The 17,961-nt window shown below is 41.2% G+C and overlaps 1 protein-coding gene across 1 annotated transcript; it reads right to left on the reverse strand.

The window, feature by feature from the left end:
* Positions 1-3,731: 3,731 nt before the first annotated feature.
* LOC133404273 (E3 SUMO-protein ligase CBX4-like) lies at positions 3,732-10,171 on the reverse strand. The gene is made up of 5 exons (XM_061680017.1): positions 9,923-10,171; positions 9,706-9,749; positions 9,293-9,358; positions 7,524-7,590; positions 3,732-6,230 (listed from the first exon to the last, which is right to left on the reverse strand). Exons 1-5 carry the CDS (start codon positions 10,112-10,114, stop codon positions 4,794-4,796), a joined length of 1,806 nt encoding a protein of 601 aa, XP_061536001.1. The 5' UTR covers positions 10,115-10,171; the 3' UTR covers positions 3,732-4,793.
* Positions 10,172-17,961: the final 7,790 nt, after the last annotated feature.

The following is a 17,961-nucleotide window of genomic DNA, read 5'->3' on the forward strand; positions in this document are numbered from 1 at the left end:
TAAGCACATAGCATTAAGACCAGCATATTTGCGTCATACAATGACAATAAAGGCTTTCTATTCGACACGAGAAAAATAAGTCCTCTGAATTTAAATTGAACATCGGTTGCACATAATTAAAATGTGTTAAACTAACATACTATTCTATTATTTTAGATGAGTGGAGGGGGAAATTGGGGAAATTATGTCCGTTTCCTATATTGAATCATGTTCAACCGATGTACATGATCGATGATGAGTTTTTTCCCCTATTCTATATGAGACAAGTATTTTCGTTTATCATTTCCATAAAGGCATTTCCATCCTGCACTGGGGGAAAAAAAACGGGTAGTCTATTTTTGGTTGCACGTGATCAAAATGTGTTAAACTGACGTCATTTTGCCCGCTTTGAAAATAATCAAATAATATTAGTTTAACACATTTTAATAATGTGTAACCGATGTACATATTCGAATTAACTAAAAAATACTTATTTTCAGAGTGACGTGTGCTCACAATAATTTTACTCACCTGGGTCCCTCTGATGTTTAAAAATAATACAAGAATAATCTTAATTTCGAGAAAGACGTCTCACGGCATCTCAGTACGTTATTTTTTTGCTAGTATATGACTTTTTTTTTAAAAAATGGTATCATCAGAACAGAGATGAAGGAAATTGAAGGAAAGTGAGTATTCCAATGGGTTGCTGAGTGCTTGATGCTTTTGGGTGTTTTCCTGCAGAATGATGCCACGAATGTGACCTCGGTGATTTTAAAAGACGCTCACAAATTTCATGTCGGTTTTGCTCCTGGTACAGCCCTACTGAGATGACTCAACCAAAAAAAAAAAAAAAAAAAACCTGGAAAGGGAATGAACAGCGGCTTTATTTGTTCAAATCATTCCAAGAACTGAGAGCGATACACAAAACATTACCGATTATGAATGTGGCAAAAATTGTCCAGTCGTTTTATACGAGCCTTAAAATAGTAAAAATGACGTGACTTTATCCCATTAATGAAGCAGCTTCCATTTTGATGAGATCGATCACAAACCATGCTAATTTGCCCATTTAAAATTATTTGAAAATTATATATATATAAAAAGAATAGGAAATTAAATCTAAAAGAAAAACGGTGGTAATAATGCTAAAAGTTATATTCTACTACTACCACTACTAAATAATAATAATAATAATGGTATGATGATATATTTTTTATTCTCATATATGTCTATGTTGTTTAATAAAAATTAAAATAGTCATTTGAATAAGACCCTTTATATAGGTTTCATATTAGGACGGAAAACATAAATGTTAAATATAAATTATAATAATAATTTCAATCATCCCGCAACCCTAATGAGGAGAAGCAGAATAGAGATTGAATGGATCTTAATTGTTTTTGTTTTTTTTTATTTGGAAGTTTTTTTATTTCTACGAATATAAGGGTTTTAAAATACGATTTTAAAATACGATGATGATTGTTTTGGGGGAAAGAGGGGCACACGTGAGATAAAAGCCAAAATTATGACACATATTTCCAAACAATACATAAACCTCTTTAAACTATAAATATACAAAAACGACTGTGTAACAGTAACACATAGAGTCGATTGTAGTACCGAGTGCATTTAAAAATGTGTTGTTTTTTTAAAAAAACATGTTTTCATATTGTGCCGTTTTGGGCACATATTTCTCAACAAATATTTTAAAGCAGACTAGGTTAAAAACGTTATACATTGGTTCATCGAATTCTTCAATTAGTTTCGAGTGTTGACGATGGAAATAGATTGTGCAAAGCGAGTTTCCTGGGGCACCGTTTGTTCGATGACCTTCCACAATTATCAAGAGAGCTTCGCATTTGAGTGTAGCACGTCATGATTTTATTAAAGCTGCACTTTAATGTTTCCGCCGTGTAATTTAACAACGTGGTTACCATTGAGCATTAGCCGTACCTTTTCCCCCCTACAAAGTCAAGTCCTTGAGCGAGGAGGAGGAAGATGGAAACAGATGCGATTGGTCTCAGTAATTAGAGTTGCTACTGTTTGAAGACAATTTATTGGTCGGCTTGTATCCGGGGTGAGATCACGTGTACACAATATGTGGAAATACAGTACAAACATGCAGTAACTTGCTACGCCATATACATGCAAAATGAGATACATTTGGATTTCATGTTGTTTAACCCACTGGACACAAAATGGATCTTTTTTTTTTTTTTTTTTTAACATTTCCCAAGTACGTACGTCAGTCTGCAATCATTAAATGTCGTTGAAACGTTTATCAACATGCACATGGACGTCCGCACTCATTTATAAATATTCACTCTGACCGTGCAACGAGGCAAAATTGCGTCCACGCGTCGTTATCTCGATGCACAGGAGCGCTGAGTGCAGGTATGTATGTAGTCGCGCATGGAGCACGCAGGCTGCTGCAGGCCACAGCCGTATAACTGTATGTACACACTGTACTCCCTGAAGCCACTGCAGTCACATTGGCTCGCGCGACCAGGCGGCTCAATGACAACTAAACAGTGGCTTTAAAAGCTCGATCCTTTCTTCTCTGTTCACCTGCGGCGACTCCAGATCTCGCAGTACACCGTCTCTTGCAGACATTTACATCTGTACAATTTCCAGACCTTAAAATAAGCCCGTGAGACGCTTACGTGCGTAATGTTGCGCCTTTCGAAATCTCAAAAGCCAAATGGAATGGTTACAACTACCCATCTCAACTCCCTACGGTTACACTCTTATGCATCCCTATTCCGATTATTCGCAACAGAATATGAACCGAACGTTGCTCGTTTAAAAGACGCCGAAGAGCAGGCCTTGCATGCACAGCGTGCATGAGATGAGGAAAACAAGATGACAACGTGACACTCAAGCGCAAAACAACGCGTCGGAGCTTTATGCAAACGAGCAGCTTCGAACCACCTTTTATTCGCTCGTCGAGCCTGTGCGGACTTCGCAGCTGTCTGCGCTCTTAAAAATTTTTTTAAAAAAACAACAACAAAAAAACCACGACATTCTGATTCCGCCGCAGCTGCTGCGAGGCGTTTTTCAGACACCACGCATGCAGGACGAGAGCGAGAGCGAGAGCGATGGGATGGCGCAGAAAGGACAGCCATTTTCTCCTCCTCTGCATGTGCGCACATCCGCGCGTGTGAAACACGTCGAGTGGAGGGCTGAGGCACAGGAAATTGCCCGCTTTATACACGCAGCGTTTGACAAGCATTTACAGATCACGTGCAGCGAAAGACGACAATGTCGGGCAACGCGATTGCTTTTGGGAGGTGGAAGTCGCTTTCCTCTGCATATCTCCCCTTTAAAGCGCCCTTCAGTTTTAGAGCGGAACAGCAACGAAGTGAAATGAAATAGGAAACCGCTGCTGCCACCTTGATCGAAAATACACCGTGCGTCGTGCTCTCCTGTCGCCACATGGCAGCAGTTTCGTCCGCCTGGTCCAGCCTCCTTGGTCCTTGCTTGATGCGTCAACATGTTGGCTAGTAAGCGACGGTCCAATCCCTGGAATAGTGTTGTCCATATTGCGCATAATAAATGATTATAATGAGCCACACACATTTATAAAAAAAAAAATATATATATATATATATATATATGTATATATATACGGTTACACAATAGCACATCCAAATGAAAAGTACAAGTGCATAGAGGAATGCTCACCATCAATGTAGGATATCAGTGAACATGCAATCCAGTGTAAAAATCCGAATATCAACCCAAAGACTAACTTGAATCTGCAAATAATTTTATTATTGCAAAAATGTTTAGGAAGCATTCGCTTACTCTGCACACAAAACATGAAAGTACATCACTGCACCCTCTGGATACAAATCACGTGTTGTAATGATTATTTCTGTGAAAACATGCCATATAAAGTGAGAGGCATTCAGTAAGATACAAGAGAACCTCTGGATATGCTTGTAGAATCGTTTTAAATTACCACTGTCATCAAAGATATTCAATAAGGGTTTGATATGTGCTTACGAAACACACGCAAAACCCGCTACACAGATGTGTGGGCCGCACAGAGCGTGGAGTCAAATGATGGATTACCCAGCTGGTGGTACGAATCGAATGGACTACACAGCTCAACTATTGTTATACATTTCACACAAAGAATTCACACTGCAGTGCTGCAAATCATAAATTAAATACGTACATGGTTGCACCATCTTAGAGTGGCCGAGGCAGTGTCAGACAATACCAACAGGGACAAATCAAACCATAAGCAACATTGATAAAGTTTCATTTGACACTCCTCCTCAAAAATACAAATGACACTTGTTGAAAAAGGTGCTTTTCTTATTCGTTTTAAACACGTATCCAAACAGCACGTATCTGTCCATGTATTCACACTTTTTGCTAACACGCAAGCACACACGCACACATACAGTGTATTTGACCATGTTTCAATATAAATTTCTTCTGTACAAACAATTCTATAAAGCCTATATTCTTTACAAGTGTTTGACTGTATACTGTAGAGAGCAGAAATTGCAAAAAAAAAACATTAACAAGAATGTAAGTGCATTTTCAGTTAGTTCTAACATTCTTTTCCTTGCTTTCTGAACTAAGTTTGAAATACTGCATATAATAAAGTCACAACAAATGAATAATATCATGCAGGAAATAAGCAAATAAAGAATCCAAATGCTTGTCTTTTTGAGCTATACAAAATTATATATATATATATATATATATATATATATATATATATATATATAAAACTGGTTCTGTTTGCACATTCAAGCCTTTGAAAATACAATTATATTTTATGCACATGTACACAGTTACACTGTAACATACTCCTTGAAGGTAACTGTGAGGCAGTTTGTAGTTATGTCTGTGATGACGATATTCCCAAGGAACGGCTGGAAAGAGGGAAACATCTCCACTTTCCCTTTTTCCTGGTCACCAACAAGCGACGAATCAAGCGTGTCCACATTTGCAATCTTTTGTGTTCCAGCCTGCGGCTGACTTTCAGTTTGCTCTTTCACTTGCATGTCGGTCTGTGTTCCATCCTGTGTGAGTAGCTCCGGCTGGCTCGCTGCGGAAGTGGCAACTTGAGGCCTGGACTTAACAATGCTCAAGTCAATAGGCTCCTCTTGATCGCGATCAGCATAGTCGCAGTACTGCAATGCAAAGGGACCCTGGAGGCCATTTTGGTGAGTGCTAATGCTTTGGTTGGGTGAGGAGACTGTGTGGCGGGAGCTTAAAAACCTCTTGTTACTCCCATGCTCCTTGCTGTCAGTGTCAGAAAGGTGTCGCTTTAATCCTTGAAATTCATCTTGGGTTGTTTTTCTGTCACTGAACGCGGGAACCGTAGTGTCCACAGGCAAAGAGAGCAGATTAGGCTTGGTTGTCAATTGTAAAGGCTGATCCTTTGAAAGCAGACACTGACCCCTGACCTCAACACATTTATCCTGTTCCGTCACAGCGAGCTTAGTTTGGGCGGACTGTTCATTTTCTTTGGTACAATCTCCCGTGAATTTGGAGACGGCTTTGGGTTTCTCTGCAAATCCATTAACGAGGCCAAGATGTTTGACCAGCTTCATCTTCTCGAGGTGCCTTTCTGTATTGTCTGCTCCTTGCGAAAATGTCTCGACAGACTGGGATTCACCATTTGTGACTTTTGCCGCCTCCATTCCATTTTCCATGTATTTGCTCATGACAATAACAATCCGTCCATTCTTGTTTTTGTTTTGCACAATTTTTAGTTTACTGCCACTGACACAATTATGCTGCTGTGCTGATGCATGGTCTTTAGGCTTTGCATTCTCTAGTTCTTTGTGACCATTGAGGTCTGCAGGGAGCTTTTTCAGCTCCATGGTGATGTCCTTTACTTTAGTCAAGACGCCTGAAGTCTTGTCCCGGAACCATTTTTGCTGCAGCACAGGGGGGAGATTGTACCCCTTAATAGGCTGCTCCGGAGCGTTGACCTCTCTGGGTTTTGCAAACACAGACTCGCACACCTGCAGGTCTGGCTGGTAGTGGTGGTGCTTCTTGGTGTTGAGCTGATAGTAGAACTTCTTGCCATTGGCGTGCGGCTCCGTCTCACCGTCTCGGCTCATGGGCTGGTACTGATGGTGCCTCTTGCTGTTCAGCTGGTACTGCTGGCTCTGGGGACGCAGCATTGGAACTGAACTGGTGTTGTGACAGCTGTCTTCTTGCAGGGATGACTCATGAAGGCCAGCAAGTATACTGGATCTCCGGGCAAAAGAAGGGACCTGTTCAAGTACACAATCATTAAAGAATAGCACTTTTGATCACTCAAAACATCAGAATGGAATTCAGTTGACCACACGCATAACATCGATTAAATCATAGTCTTGGTGAAGGTAGAAACTAAAACAGCTCTCAAAAAGTCTGCGGACCAAGTACACTGCTGCCAAGGCCCAACAATTGTAATTTGGATCAGTAATACATTTGACAACTTCTTAGATAAACTGAATTATATATTTACTAGCATTGTATTATTCACTGAGAAATGTCGCAAAAATGCCCTGTCAGTGAAAAAAATGTGTTCTTCCATTCAGTATTAGCTTCACAAGTTGTGCTGACAGACTGCACTTGATCTACTGTACATGGAAGGTATCCCCTGCACCACATAGTATAGTTCCTTCCTGTCATAGGCTGCGTTCGTCTTCACTTAGCCCCCCTGCCATTCACGAGCATTTGTTTCAAGTGTTTCCTGTGGCAGTGACCTCAGCTTGGAGGAATGCCACCGGTATGCTTTGTGACTTGTCACTGACTTTTTAGCACGTGCTACCACTGACATTTCCTAAGAGGAATAGAAGCAGTCCTTTGAGTGGTACCCCTGACCTTTGGGACGGATAAATGATGCGCTAAATGTGCTACTCACATTCATAAAGCTACAGCTAGTTAGGTCACAATTGCAGACTCAAAAACTTTAGCGAGCTAGCTATCATTTACATCACCTATTCCACAAAACTTCGTAGACGGGTGGTACACGGGACAAGAAATTACCCGTTACATTTTGGTGTACATTCCAGACAAATGTGCTGAGTAGACTGAGTCAGTTATTGGAACTTTTGGCTGTTACAGTCCGCTTGAATTAGGGTCAACAGAGTCACCAGATAAAGCTGAGGGTAATACAAAGCTTGTCGCATGTGGGAATTGGCACCACCTTCGCAATAAACATTACTGTCTAACAGGGCTGGAGTTCAGCAATGATTTTTTCAAGTTTAAATTTTGGTATATTTTGGAAATTACAAGGATGAGATCTGTAACTCACAGGAATGCATATTTCTCATTGGCCATGAAGAAGCTCACTGAAGTCAAATAATGTGTGTATACTGCATAGCAAACTGAACTGAACTGGTTGTTCACAGCAGTAAGAAACGACAGTAATGGAATACATTTTAAAGAACTGTCAAAAAGTAACTCACTATTCTGAGCTCTTCTGTCTCATGAAAGTCTCCACACTTTATTAAATATAAAATTCTAGTGTTCTGTTATAAGTTGTAATTCTTCATTCACCTGCAGTGCTATTTTCTTACCTGAACCAGAAGGTGCTTGGGCTTCGGTCCTCTCTTGCGATAGCCCATCAGCTGCTCTTGACGTTCCCTGTAAGAGAGAGAAACAGCAGTCGGTGAAGGAGACCACCTTGTTTTGAGTAAAGTTACTGTCGCATGGCAACGCAATGTACATTCAATTATCAATACTTGAGCCCAACGAGAGCTAGTGATCTGGAAAAGTGTGATACTGCAGTCTAATGAGCCTCATCCTTCCAAGAGAACACTCCACTGGTTTTGTGAATGTATCCAGGAGCTAAAGGGTTAGACCCTTGTTGACTTTTTTTTCTCCCCACTCTTTTCTCCCAAACAGTAACTCAATACTGCAGACAGAAGTGATGTCAGTCCCCTCCCCCAACCACTTCCCTCACATCTAATTACAGTGACGACTCAGTGTATTTTCATAGCCTGGTATTTGGACAATTTGGCTCCCTGGAGAGACATGCAATTAGTTTCAATAAAATCTCTCCTTTAGCAATAGAGTGAGAGCGAGCAAGAGAGGGAGGTAATTGCTAAAACAGACGGAGAGTGATGTCCATGTTAGCGTGTGACCTGCGCCTGAAAGGTTGCAGTGTGTGTAAGAACACACAGGCTTAGAGAAAGGCCAGTGACAGGTTAAAACAATATGTATGCATTGAAAATACTCAGTTGCACGTTTATGAGGCAAGTCAGTCACCAGACTTTTTAGCAGTTAGCCAGAAGTTAACCACAGAAGGCCTTCCACTAATGTGGAGCACAAGGAAGTTGGTCACAATTTGACATTGAAAGATCGTTTGATTTATGACTCCAATTTAGTTCAGTGGTAAACAAAAACTTCATTTCTACGTTCATTTTCAATAAGTTAGGCACAGATGAAGGCAAGATGCGTACCCTAAAGTCTCCTTCTTCCTCTCAGACAAGTGTTTTAATACTTCATGGGGATATTGGACTTCCACTGACAGAAGTGAGAACGCTCTCCTTCACATAGGTGTACGTTGTGCATTTCCAATGTTGTGTCAGCGCTAGTTAACTACGGAGGGACTAACGCAAAGTGTGATGCTGAAAGAAACAAACTAAAACAGCCACTTTACTTTGGAGACATGCTAGGGATAAAACACTTTTGTATTTAATAATAAATGTAATGTGTGATGATAAATGTTTTTTATCATCGTGGGTGCAATCAGTCACTGATGGACAAGAACTTTCTTCAGTAGCTAAAGAAAGCCATGTGCACTGAAGAAAGAAAGTAATAAAGTAGTTTTCCACGTTCTGTGGATGTTGTCGCAGGTGCATGTGGTGAGCGGATGGTGGGACAGCAGGCTGCACTCAAGCATGATAACCTGATGCTGACATGCAAAGAACGATCATGTGACAAAAGGCCTGTAGATGCTCCACTTTGCTCTGGTATGTCTGCTCTGACTTTAACCCCGATTTGACCCGCTGATGACACCGGTTTTAATCCTAATCCTATCCTTACGATGGTGTCGACTAATTGACGCATGATGCGGACAGTTCATCGTCAGCACTGGATTTTCATGGATGCTTGGCGAGGCTGCAAAGTTTATGCTATAAACACACAAGACTCTTGCTGAAAACATGTTGATGACTGACACACGTGAAGTATTGTATTGAAAACAGGAAGAGTAGGGACGGGAGAGTGTAAACACGTTTTGTCATGTTAATGCGCGTTGGGGACTTTGACACTTGTAAGGCTGGTTTGTCCAACTTGAAGAGAGAAAAAAAACAAACAAACAAACACAAAAAAAAAAACGTACCTGTCTTCAAAAGCATCAAGCAGCCTTGGGTCCAGAATGTTCTCCTCTGGTTCCCATGTATTGTACCTGTTTGGAGAGGAGCTCATTAGTGGACAAACAAAACACATCAATACTAGCAAAAATAGGATTTTTCTCGATGTATTGGTAAACATGCTGAAACACACGCAAGCCTGTGGATGCATCTATAATGAACCACAACTAACTTAGAAGGGCCTGCCAATGAATGTCCAAATAAAGGCGCAGTGTGTCTTTAATTGGGGCATTGCGTGCATTGTAAAACCGCATCCATCATTTTGGGCTAAGGTGCAAAGATCCCAAAGTGATTCCAAACAAGCACCCATGATCCCACGCAGTCATTCGTGTTAGAATGTGATAGTCGCAGTAATCATTGCTGACGGTTGGGGGTCACTTACTTTGGGGACCATCCACGCCACTTGACCAGATACTCAATCCTTCCCTGTGAATAGACACATAAGCAGACAAAAAAAAAAAAAAAAAAAAAAAAATGTAAAAATAATAAATAAATAAATAAAACACGCTAATCGGGTCATCTTTATAAAAATAATCATAATAATCACGAGTCGTCAAAACATATAAAGAGAAGAAAATCTTCGTTTCCATGTGACTAACCTTCCGGCTCCGCTTCTTCTCGATGCTCTCCACCGCAAAGACGTGCTCTCCCGCGGCGGGAAGCTCCATTTTCACATTCAAGTGTAGCGTCTCCTGTTTTTTTTTTTTTTTTTTTTTAAATTCCCTGGTTTCTTTCGACGTCCGACACCGTATCTCCTTCAAATGAAAAAGGACAAGAACACTCCTGCGCATCCGTGGCTTTGCCCTCCGACACTCGCTGTGTGCAGCAGTGCAAGCTGCATGCGGCCACAAAACACTTCATGCAAATCGGCGTTAGTGGCACGTCAGAGGAGGGGCGGGCACAAGGGGGCGGGGGAATTTGGATGCTGATTTCACGGACGCTTGGAATATTAAAAATCGTGAGCCAACACTCCAAAGACTAGTCAAGACAAAAACAACAACAAATAATAATAATAATAATTATTATAATAATAAACGCTTTCACAGTAATACATTCAAGACGGATTATACTGTTGCTTTTTCTCTGTTTTCTGAGCCTGTGTCATTGTTTCTTTTCTAAATGATGTTTAAAGTCCATGAAAAGTCTTCTAAATTTGACACAACACAGAGAGGTGTTGTAAAAAAAACAAACCCTGCCAAATTTGAATGATTCAAAAAAATAGCCCGGTACATAAAATGAAGCCTCAAAATTGTGAAAAATCAAGTCAGTGTCTTCGCTCTCAGACACTGTGGTCGTGTTCGCTGAATGTGGTGGAACCACATCTGCTCAACTGTCAACTGTCAGTCAAATACTACTACTGTGACCTGGAAAAATGGATGCTACTTCATTTAGCATCTTTCTTATGCCTGCACATAACCACACGTTTGAGAAGTGACAATATATCCACTTAAAGCCTCCGGTGATTGGAATATATCCTACCGGGTCCTCATGGCAAGAGGCGCTCTAAAGTGCCCACGTCAGCCTGGAGCACTGGTCCACACACTGGCTGTCAAGTCTGACTTTATTTTTGTATCCCTTCTTTTTCGCGTCTGCCTTTCTCACCGTGATCAGGGGTGGGTAGTAACGCGCTACATTTACTCCGTTACATTTACTCAAATAACATTTTCGATAAACTGTACTTGTCAACGTACTTTAACTGCACTGTACTTTTTACTTTTATTTGAGTATTCATGTGAAGAAGGATGCCGTTTGCTACTTTTATTTATCCATTCTTGCGTGTGCGCGGCTATTTTTAGACTCCATCTTCGACTTCCGCATACGGCGCCCGTTGCGCTGGATTGACGTTACCACAGTGACGTTTGACTCATGTCCACCAATCAAACGACACAAGGCAGTCACATGACCTAGCCTTTGCGAGCCAATCAAAATTACTAATTTTTGGGGGGGATAGCCGCGCGAGTATGTTTATTTTACAGACTTAAAAAAAACAACAGCTTTGTCATGCAGCTCTAACATTGTGACTACCCAAACCTGGATATTTCACCCCACTTCTAACTTGAGCATACACCTTGTGGTAAGTTGTAGATGTTTGTATTGTTGTTTTGTCAGTGGATATGAAAACATTAGCTCTATCCCATGGTGTCGCAGATGCACACGCACACACAATCATTAAGTCTGGTCAGCAAACAGCTTCTTCATGAAGTCATTTAAGTGAATAAAGCAAATCCTGTTTCTGTAGGGCCCAATGGATGTGCTGTTGGTCTTTGGGCAATTAAAAATTGAAATGGCGGCAGGTGTGTGTCGACTCCCATATTATTATTACCCAATTATTGTATTTATTTTATTTGCTGTTCTTGGTCTGATTTTAGAAAGTTACTCTTTACTTGAGTATTTTTTTAATTGAGTATTTTCTTACTCTTACTCAAGTAAATATTTGGATGACTACTTTTTACTTTTACGTGAGTCATATTATTCTAAAAATAACAGTACTCTTACTTGAGTACAATATTTGGCTACTCTACCCACCTCTGATCGTGATGTGCGTGTACACATGGCCAACAACGAGGCGCTCTAAAGTGGCCACACCAGCGTGGAGCCCCGGTCCACATGCTGGCTGTCAAGTCGGACTTGTTTATGTTTTTTCTTTATCCCTTCCTTTCCCCGTCCTGGTGCTTTCACCTTTGTCACGGTGACTCACTCACGGCTGATACTGAGGCACTCTAGTGACCATACCAGCGGACTAGCCGAAGGGAATTTTTTTTTTTGTGGTATAGGCATAGCTAGCTAGCTAGCTAATTGCAATTTTTGTCGCAATTGTTCCGAACAAACGCTGATCCAAATGAAGGTGCTCAAGTCCTCATATAATGGGGGAGGGGTGAGACGTGCATCACTGAGCCACGAGTTGGCCAAGCCCCAAAAATGTGTGAAAAAGAAATGATGAAAAATGTTTTACACTATATGTACACAAGTGAGTACTTCATAGTTCTCAGTGTTTGCACATTTTTAGCAATTATCTTCAAACATGTGTAATGTAGAAACAAAACTCTGAATTCACTTTACAGTGTCTTTAATTCAAAGACACCTTCTAATGTCTTCTCGTGCTGCTCACAAGTTCTCCAATTATTCCTATTTGCTGCTTGTTGTGTGACAAAATCACATAAATATAATCTATGTGTACAGTAATCCCTCGTTTATCGCGGGGATTAGGTTCTGGACCACCCTCGCAATAGGTGAAATCCCCAATCAGCGACCACATTTTTTGGGGGGGATTATTTATGCATAGTGTAAAGCTGTGTGAACCTCCCCAGTTCCAATACTCTTATTAATCTTCCCCACAATCCTATTAACTGTTACCAAATTTATATGAACACTTTTTCTTTACTGTTAAACACCTTTTAAACTCTTAAACATACAGTAATGTATGTTTAAGATGTATGTGCCAAAATCAGGCACATATGACACAGGAGGGCATCCAACGTACAAACTGTGCCAAACAAAACACGCGGGCGACCCGCTGCGGCAACCCCTGACAGGACAAGCCGAAACTAACACGCACACAAACGGTCAAACATACAAATATAAAATGAAAACACTCGCAAGGAGCATGGACTAGACACTAACACTGAACAAACCGCGTGGTAAATGCCCATTCTGAGCCAGAGTCAGCGCCCCTGACGTCAACCACATATCAATACATGAATACTATACAGAATGTGTGTGACTTTCGGGGCCATTAGGCCTCTCTACCTTATTAAAAAAAAAAACAATTGACATTATATTTTATAATTGTATGATTTGATATGGGAGTAAACTGAGGTACGGAACAAATTAAACTCGTAAATCAAGGCATCGTAATTTGCAAATACGAGACAGAAACTATTCTATTTCTCTCGTGTTCAGCAGCAGCCGCGTGAGTGGTAGTCCAAAATACGAGCTGAGGTGAGACACTGAACGCATCAAGATAACTGGCTCCCCCAGTCTGGATGAGCATGGAGATGCTGCAGGAGGGCGCCATGAATAGATTAGGTGCCGTGCACGGCCTGTGCGCGTTCTACACGTCTACACTACAACGTATTACGCAGAAGCCCTTTTGCCGTCCTGCCTATCTCCATGCGCGAGTATTGGCTGATCGTGCAAAACAAATGTGCACGATGTTAATGCCTTTAAATTAGACATAAACCAAATACTTGCAATCATGGATCAAATGCCTTGTCTGTGACGAAGGGAAGAATATGAAAAGGTTCAGGGATATACAGTTATTTTGCCTGGTTCAATGTGCGGGGCGGGTCGCTGTTGTGTGCGCATGACAATGACATTTCTCTCGGCACCGCGTTTCGCCAATTTTCTGTCGGATTTTCGTCGTGCTGCGTGAGGTGTAGGTCATGCAGGATCATCCGGCAGCCTCTTTCTGACCCCGGGAGGACGGCCACGCGCGCACCTAACGAGACATGGTTACGAAAATTGTCCTTAAATCTTGTAGTTCAATGTTATTAATACCGTCGCGAGAGACAGTAAACAACGCCAGAACCTCCGGAAGCCCACTTGCATTGCTTCCAACAATCAAATTCAGCAGCGTAGGGGTTAATGTGGAGGCTACCGGCAGGCTGCAAAGCTCGGCCTATTGCAGCGAAGCACGACTTTCTTTCCTTAAATGGTCATGGGCGAAGCTCGGCGCTGGATTGTAGCACAGGGCCGACCGTTGCACTTGAACTATCTAAACGTGACGATGTCTATTTTCGACAGTCGCACACGCGGATTTTGCCTCCACCGAGTTTTGTGTGGGGCGCGCGCGCCAGGGTCCGCGCGCATTGCGATGCACACACCCCGTTTCCGTTCATTTGCATTCACGGCACATTTCTTATTAAAAATAAAGAAAGGAGGTGCGTGTAATAGGTGAGATGCGCTTTTATCGCTTCCTCCTGCCTGCGCCCGCTGCCAATTTCTGCTCAAAATTAGCAGCCAAAAAAAAAAAAAAAAAAAAAAAAGGAAAGTAAAGTAAAGTTAAAGGAAGTTTAACTGGCCTACCATAAAATTGAACGTTACCCGGTGCCAACCAAACTGCTGACATTCTTCAATATCGCTTCGTTATCTGATCCGATCAGGTAGTGAGAATGCACCTGTACAGTGACGCTTCCTTGATGGTGAGATTTCACAATCACACATACGTTTTGTTCTCTGTCAGATAATACTGTAACCGACGCAACAATCCGTATATCAAACAATGAGAAGATCTGCGTTCTGATCATGAAAATCTGTTCAAGTCCAAATAGATCTTTTGGAGTTTGTTTCTTTGGGGTGCGGATATTATGTGACATTCTTTCACACTCTAACCATGCAACAAATCTTCCCTGTCTTGTCTTTATTTTACCTTTACAGAACACCGTTTGCACAATGCAATGTGATGCCACAAGTGCTGCACGATTATGTATTGGGCACTACTATATAAATCGTCAGCACTTTGCAGTTTTCGGATTGGTTATATAAAACTGTTAAGTAATCATGAATAAATGTAAATAAAATGCCAATGGGTGACAAGTGCAAGATGGCTCATAAAAAAATCTTCTGAGAGTGTTTAGAAATTAATTCCTAACCAGTGTCTGACTTTATGTAAGACCCGAGTCAATTGTGGTTTTGGCTGCATTAACAGGGCAAACAATTACAAATCGCTTGGTGTAATTTAGCAGCAGTTGTGCCATTGCTAACGACAACCAATATACTAAACTTTATTAAATTCATATCTAATGTTGTGGATGGTGACTATATTTCCATCATTCTCCTTCTTCAAAAAAATAATGTTTTGTTTACGGCTTTACTCTTTATAAACCAACAAAGCATGTAATTGCTTTGCGGTTTCCTCCCATTTCATTCCAGGAGGAAATGAAGGGAACATTTGATGCTTATCAGTAGGAGCAGTGATGAGGAGAACGTCTGTTTTAAGTCTATCAAATAATGTGTGAAACCTCAAAGTAGTCACAGGTTGTAAATCTGATTTTTGTGGCACATCTATATTGACAGTGCAGAGGATGAAGAGCAGGTGTGGTGATCTTTGAAAAAAAAAAATTGGTCCTTGCCTGCATCACAGCCCTGTACAGTCGATCAGCTGACAGCTGTTGCAAAACAAAGGAATGGGAGGGTTGAGGTCATTAGGAACAGTTTGTAACAACATAGAGGAACCAAAATGCAAAAAAAATAGTTAAGAGCTGGGTAGCATGGTAGGAAAGTGGTTAGCACAGCTGACTCACACTCCAGAAGAACCCAGAAGGGTTTATTTGCATATTCATTGCTGTCTGCAGTCAGGTCGACATTGTAAAAGAGAAACTATTCTCAATTATATTACCTTGTTAAATAAAGGTCAAATCAATCAATCAATCAATCAATCAATCAATCAATCAATCAATCAATTTTCCTCCCACATTCCCAAAACATGCGGGTAATTGAAGACTCTTAAAAAATTGAGTGTGAATGTTTTTTATATATATATAAAATATAACTAATTGGGGGCGGCACGGTGGGTGACTGGTTAGCACATCTGCCTCACAGTTCTGAGGACCCGGGTTAAAATCCGGCCTCACCTGTGTGGAGTTTGCATGTTCTCCCCGTGCCTGCGTGGGTTTTCCCCGGCTACTCCGCTTTCCTCCCACATCCCAAAAACGTACGTGGTAGATTGATTGAAGACTCCGCAGGTGTGAATATGAGTGCAAATGGTTGTTGGTTTCCATGTGACCTGCGATTGGCTGGCGACCAGTTCAGGGTGTACCCCGCCTCTCGCCCGAAGATAGCTGGGATAGGCTCCAGCACGCCCGCGACCCTAGTGAGGAGAAGCGGTACAGAAGAAGCATGGATGGATAACTAATTAGGAATTTCTCCCCTTTTAATTTACAATAGCTGACACATTTCCAAGCCTATTAAAGTGTTTAAAATAATAATCTATGGGGTCTCAACCTTCTGTTTTAAACAGCATTCGTTATTAACAATAACTTCATATAACGTGTCTGTGTAACGGTGGTGTTCTGCGTGGTCCAAGCAACGTTGGCCTCAAACCTGTGCTGCCACCATTCTCACCTGTTGGGAGTCAAGTGCGCTAACCGCTAGGCTAAAATCCCAGCCTCGTAAAATACCGGGCGTAGCGACTAGCGAATGAGGTGCACTAACATTACTGATGTTTTAGTTGTGCTATGTACAGTATTTTGTAATTACCTTAAACAAGAGCAGAAGTGATGAATAAAGGATCAACACACACACACACACACACACACGCACGCGTTCATCTGTATTGATTCCCGCAAGCTAGCAGCCAATGTTAGCAAATATAGCTTAAAAATTGCAGAGGTACAAACACGTAAAAAATAAATAAATAGTAATTCCAACAGATAGCGAGTGAACTTTCACAAGCTTGACTTGACCGGAAGTTGACATGACAACACGGAATGCCAGAGTGCCTTGTGCATAGAGACGGGAGCCATGAGAGGCTGATGCGACGTCGGCGAGCTCAGGGCGCTGGAATGTAGCTACAGTTTGATATTTTCCTCTATTTAAGTAGAGTGTTAAAGTTCCAACTGCGCATAATGTTACAGTGGTTTACAATAATATCAAATACACATTTTAGGGAATTTTTTAAAATCTGCTTTGTTTTTCATGAACATCTAGGCCTACTCTGCGATATGTATCATTTTAACGTTGGTCATGATGGTGGTACTTAGTGTAAAAAGTTTGAGGCAACACACGCATGTTTGCCATTATTCTGTCAAACTTCCACAGTTGAACAATCAGTTCCATCTCATTGATGGACTTTGAAGTTGGTCCACTTTCAAAACTAAATTGCTCATAGGAAATGATGTAAAGTGAATGAATTTGTTCCAGGGTCAAACTGTCGCCATCACAAAACCTTTATTAACTGAACAAGTAATGCTTGGTGTCAATATTTTTTTACTGTCATATTCGTTTAAAGGGAGGGTAACCTCTGTCAAATAAAACAAAAATAAAGTAAAGACACTTAATGAAGATGAAACGAGAAGGTTTTTGCAGAGCGATACTGTGACCTGGAGGTGTTTTACAATTATTGCTGGAATGACCTAATTGTGTTTCTTTTGATAGGCAGCACAAGAACCCATCTTGACCTTTGTGTTTTGTTTTTACCATGTATTGTTTATATAATTGGTTGTCAACATGACATCTATTAGGTGAAATTAATTGTATTGCTGAAATTGTTGCTTGTTGACCACTGATTTGTTTGGTTATGTAAAGAGCCAATAATATCGGACAATAATAAGAAAAAGCTTTTGCAAGGCATTCACAGTCACCAAATAGAGAGTACAATACATAGCATACAGTGACATATTGACGCTGTAGCTCGTGTTTACTCATACTACTCGTTCAAATTGTGGAATAGGGAAAGATGTCAGGCAGCCTCTCATCAATACTCATCGGTGATCAGAAAAGTGCTTTTGCTTGTACGTCAGAAGCAGGTAACAGCGTTGACTATGTGAGCTGTGACCACAGCACTTGGCTGACTCACAAGCAAAGACGTGCACATAATGGAGCCTTGGGCTTGTTGACGTGGCCGAGGCGCACACACAGAAACGCACGCACATGCACACATTTTACGCACACTTGCTATGACGTGTTCCATTGAGTGACT

This window comes from Phycodurus eques, chromosome 6, assembly GCF_024500275.1.
Source record: "Phycodurus eques isolate BA_2022a chromosome 6, UOR_Pequ_1.1, whole genome shotgun sequence".
In the NCBI taxonomy this organism is placed as follows: Eukaryota; Metazoa; Chordata; class Actinopteri; order Syngnathiformes; family Syngnathidae; genus Phycodurus; species Phycodurus eques.